General features: G+C 37.4%; 1 protein-coding gene across 2 annotated transcripts in view; it reads right to left on the bottom strand.

Annotated features, from left to right (window-relative positions):
• The window catches only part of LOC106870696 (uncharacterized), a 39268-nt gene that overhangs the window by 10589 nt on the left and 23501 nt on the right, over positions 1-5178 (bottom strand). For both annotated transcript variants that reach the window (XM_014916859.2, XM_014916860.2), the window contains one exon: positions 3598-3717. In XM_014916859.2, coding sequence (XP_014772345.1) covers positions 3598-3717 — 120 coding nt within the window. The remainder of the gene's footprint in view (positions 1-3597; positions 3718-5178) is intronic.

Here is a 5178-nt window from a genome sequence, read left to right as displayed (position 1 = left end):
GTTGCAGGGAGAAAAATCATTTTTGTGCGAACTGTTTTTTTGTGTTCCCGTTAGAGGGGAAAATCATTTTTTTTTTTTGTCAGTTGTGACAAAAATGGATCGAGTTAAATTCGTAATGGAAGAAGATATGTCATCAAAGCTGGACTTTCTTCTCAGTGAGATAGATTTCCCACTGTTGCAGGAGGAAAACCCAAAAGTAAATCAGGAAGAAGCAAAGAAGTCAAGTTTCTCAGCTGCCATTTGGCGGACAGTTTTGTGAAATCGAAATATCGAAAGAACAGTTGTTCAAGTATAGAACAATGATTAAAAAGTCTGGCAACAAAACACAACTGTCGCCACCTAAGGAGATTATTCAAAGTTTAGCAGAGAAGACTGTTGTATATAAAATATACAACAGGAAATATAAAAGAATCATGTCAATGAAAAACGACATTGTTGAAAAATGCCTCATCCCCATATGGGGAAAAATAAAATATGTCGGACGTGGTCCCAGAAATGCGGCGGTGGAGGTGCAATCTGAATATGCAGACATTGCGAAAGAAATTTTGACACAAACACTAAAAACAGAACAGGTAATGTTGTTACCAACGTACCTCAGCCGAAGAACCGCAAAAATTGTAATTGAGGAGATTCTGGCTGGGTACGATGTCAATTGGATGGCGGCAGCAGTAATATATGAAGCAGAGGAGGAGATTAATATCTTAAGTATGAAGAAAAGAGAAGCAATGAACTGGAAAGGTCAGACACTTGAGTTATTAGTTCAAGCGTGAAACAAAACTCTTGAAGCAAGGCTCGACTGAATATTTATAGGGGAGGGACTGAGCACAAGAGTGTCTGTGGAGGGGCGTCGACCCAGATGCTTCAAATGTGGAGAAAAGGGTCACATCCACTCCGAGTGTGAGAAAGTGAAGATACAGACGCAAAAAGCACCAAAGTCCCTCCCCAACAAGAGAAGCAACAAGTGAAAGAAGCAAAGGAGAAAATCAATAAGGAAAAAGAACCAGAAAAAGAAAAAGATAAAACACAAGAAAAAGAAAAAGACGGAAGATGAAGAAATGAAATTCACAGTTGTGTCTCATAAAAGAAAGAAAACCCTCGGCCCAGACTCCCCCCACCTAACAAGAAAACAAAAAGAAACACTACAAAACACAAATAAAAAAGCAACCCTATCCACTTCCAAATCAAAACCCACCCCAACCCTCCGCCAAAACACACAGGGGTGGGGGGAAATAGTGTCATATAACACGAAAAACAAGGTCTTACATGACTTATTACAAAGAAAAAACTACAAAATATGGGGACCACTAGAAGGTAAACCGCCACATTTGTGACTAGCCAGAGTGGATACAGAACATTACAAACAATTTAAGTAGCGATATCCGGAGGATATATTTGACGTAAATCAGTACATAGTGAAAGAAAAAATATTGCTGGCACCAGTGGCTGCACCAGAAAAGGAAGAGGAGGAAGGAGAGGACAATAAATGTCGTGAAGCTCCTCCTCCTCAAGTGTAAAAGGTAAGTATGTTCAACTTTTACCACGGATATTAAGTTAGGGTGTGTAAATGTAAGTGGCCTGGGATCGAAATGAAAGCAGACATGTCTCCTGGACGACCTCAGGTCACGAAAGTTGGATATATGTGTTGTGACTGAGTCCAAGCTGAACGGGTCACAGGCATTCTTGCCCCTTCTAAATGACTACAAGAAATTTATTTCTCCTAGTCGGGGAGGAAGCAGGGGCGTGGTGGTGTTGTTAAAAAAAAAGCTTGGACATACAGGTAAGTGCAGTCTTTCTAGTCCCAGAAGGTCCGCTGGTCGTCCTAGATGTGACACACGTAAGTAAGCAGTCCTTACAGTAGCGGAGGCAATCAGAATATATGAGGTGGTGGCAGGGGCAAAAGTTAACAAGGACAAGTCCATCAGTTTGCGGCTTGGCACCTGGAGCAACAAGCCGATAACGTCCAGTATCATAGGGCACTGGACTGATGGTCCTATTAAGTTGCTCGGAGTTTGGTTTGGCCCGGACTCCCAGACGGAGAAGAATTGGAGTGAGGTGACGGACAGGGTAGAAGCACTAACCCAGACCTGGTCCAGAAGAGCACTGTCCCTGAAAGGGAGGGCGGAGGTGGTGCAGACATTTATTGCGTCTGTTATCACCTACCGTCTGACCGTCATCCCTTGCCCCAATTCATGGCTATGCAAGCTAGTGCGAATTCTCTTTCGAAAGGGTTCTTGACAGTTCAAACAAAGATATCCGGAGGATATTTTCTATGTAAGCCAGTACATAATGAAAGAAAAAGTAGTTCTGGCACCAGCGGCTACACCAGAAAAGAAGGAAACAGAAGGCGGCGATGACGAATGTCGTACAGCCGCTCCCCAAGTTTAAAAGGTAAGTATGTTCAACTTTTACCATGGAAATTAGGTTAGGGTGTGGAAATTTATGTGGCCTGGGATCGAAATGAAAGCAAACATGCCTTCTGGACAATCTCAGGTCACGAAAATTAGATATATGTGTTGTGACTGAGTCCAAGTTGAACAGGCCACAGGCATTCTTGCCTCTTCTAAACGACTATGAGAAACTTATTTCTCCTAGTCGGGGAGGAGGCGGGGGCGTGGTGGTGCTGGTCAAGAAAAGCTTGGACGTACATGTAAGTACAGTCTTTCTGGACCCAGAAGGTAAGCTGGTCGTCCTAGATGTGACACACACGAGTAAGCAGTCCTTCAGGTTGGTAGTAGTCTATGCTCTGAAAGAGAATACACAAACGGTTTTTTTTTTATTGCTTGTTTCTCCTTTTTTGAGATCAGCAACAGTTTGTCACTGGAAAAAGCATAGTGTATTTTGTATTTGAAATCTCTTCTCATCACTTTGCAAACACTAGTTGGACAGTGTGTCATTAGCCAGCTGGAAGAGATGTTTTCCTGGGACTATAGACAACGGTAGCATCATTCCCTATGGGTCAGTCACATTTAGATGGCAAATACTTCACAATATGTATATATATATATATATATATATATATATATATATATATCATAATAATAATAATAATAATAATTATAATAATAATAATAATAATAATCATTTAACGTCTGTTGTCCAATTTTAATTTCAATGATAAGGATGCTTTAGTTCAGTAATATATCTTTTAGGGATTGGGTGTGGGTGCTTTTTATTGCTTTTAGTTCTTTGTTTCTATTTTGTGAAGGAACCTAGCTTGAAGCAACTTTTTACTGATCAATTTTTAAACACTATTTTCTTAGCCTGAGAAAGCTAAGTAGGGGGTGCAATAGTGAAGTTTGCACCCCTACAAGATTTGGGGGGTTGCAAGTGCATCCCCTGTTCCCAGGCCCTTGGTCTAAATCTATCATTTTTTTTTTACCATATCATATACTTCTCTTTTCTTATTTTCTTTTTGAAAACTTTGTGGATTATAAGCTGAAGTAACTCCAAATCATGTGATCCAATCTCTTGCAGTCTAAATGTGTCGAATGTTGCATATACGATCTTCAGATCTAAGATGGCATAAACAGTGTGATAGTTGCTTGTGTCTTGCAATACAAAAAATAGTTATCAAGTAAAGAAAAAAACTGCTCTTACCTTTATTCCTGAACAGCAGCAACAAATGGATGAAGTAACAATAGCCAAAACGAATTCCACAACCATTAAATATAGTCCAAAGAAAAATAAAATAGCCATATTTTCGTCAGTAGAGTGAAGCTAAAATAAGGAAAAAAAGCATTTGAATAAGAAAGAAAGTCACACATGATAATCTTCCATACTTTTCTAGTAACACTGAAATTAATCTTGCAAAACTTTAAGGATTTCTCAGTAGTATTAAAGTGGTTTTCATGTAGTCTTTTATTGTCTCACTAGTTTCACTAATTTGAATGTAGCCATGCTGGGGTGCCACCTTCAAGGATTTAGCCAATTATATCAACCTAAATTACTTTTACTGGTTGTAATTCTATCGGCCTCAGATTGATGAAAAACAAAGTTGTTGACCTAAGGAAGGTTGGATTTGAACTCAGAATCTAAAGGAATGTAACCAAATACCACAACCTGTTTTGTAAGACATTTTACCATTTCTACATCCAGCAACTTGTATATAAATTTATATGAATATTACAGTGTCTCTCAAGAGAAAATTTCAGAAAAGAACATTTCTATAGAAATTATTACAGAGAAGTTTATAAAATGCACGCACACAATTCTAATTGTAGGATTTCTATTAGAGAAACTATTGAGAAAATTCAGTAATAATATCCAATTATTAATGATTCTATTATTGTTCCGCAGCACCAAATGATTATCTATTCTCATTATTTCAGCCAAACAATAAAACCATAATTACAAATATCTAAAATTAATTTTTTAAGTACCTACATTGTCTTTTATGTTAGTTAATGCTAATGCTAATTAAAAAGTGTTTGATGAGTTTTGTAATTTATTATTTATTTTGTCAGCAACAGGTACTATGTACATGTGAGCAATAATGGTTGTGTTCCTTCACTCTCAGCCTGGGCACAAGTACAAGGGACCCAAAATTTAACTGAATAAAAGAAAATATGAAAAAATTTTAAGAAAATCAAAAATTAGTTTAACAATCTACAAATGTTTTCCATCAATAAAAACCAATAATTTAAAATAATTTGACACAAACCCAACCTTGATTAATAATTTCTGATCTAGATATTTTTAATCTCTACATTAATTGTACATCACAGTTATAAATTTATAATCATGTTTATAGTTGTGAGTACCGTAAGTTCCAAGCAAATTGACTTCAGAACTTGGTTTCATTTCTTCATAGAAATCCTTCTTCATGTCTATATTCTCTTTAAAATAGGCATGATTTCCACAGTTTCTAACATCATCCTTGCAATGGTAGGATTTTATGTCAATAGGAAAACTCTGTCTCTGTCTTTGTCTCTTTTTGTCTCTCTCTCTCTCTCTCTGTCTCTCTCCCTCTCTCTCTCTCTCTCTTTCTCTCTCTCTCTTTCTTTCTTTCTTTCTCTCCCCTCCCCCTCTCTCCCACTCCCCTTTTCTCTCATCCAAAAAGCAAAAAATTGAAGGTTTTCCTTTATAGAACTACAACTTTAACAATGTGGCTCACACAAAGAAAAACTGATTTTCCAAAACAAATTAATTTAGTAGAATAATTCAATTAGTCGTATGCTT

Source organism: Octopus bimaculoides, chromosome 11 (assembly GCF_001194135.2).
Source record: "Octopus bimaculoides isolate UCB-OBI-ISO-001 chromosome 11, ASM119413v2, whole genome shotgun sequence".
Classification (NCBI taxonomy): Eukaryota; Metazoa; Mollusca; class Cephalopoda; order Octopoda; family Octopodidae; genus Octopus; species Octopus bimaculoides.
Note: the sequence above shows the minus strand (reverse complement) of the source record. Positions and strands in the feature narration are given on the sequence as shown.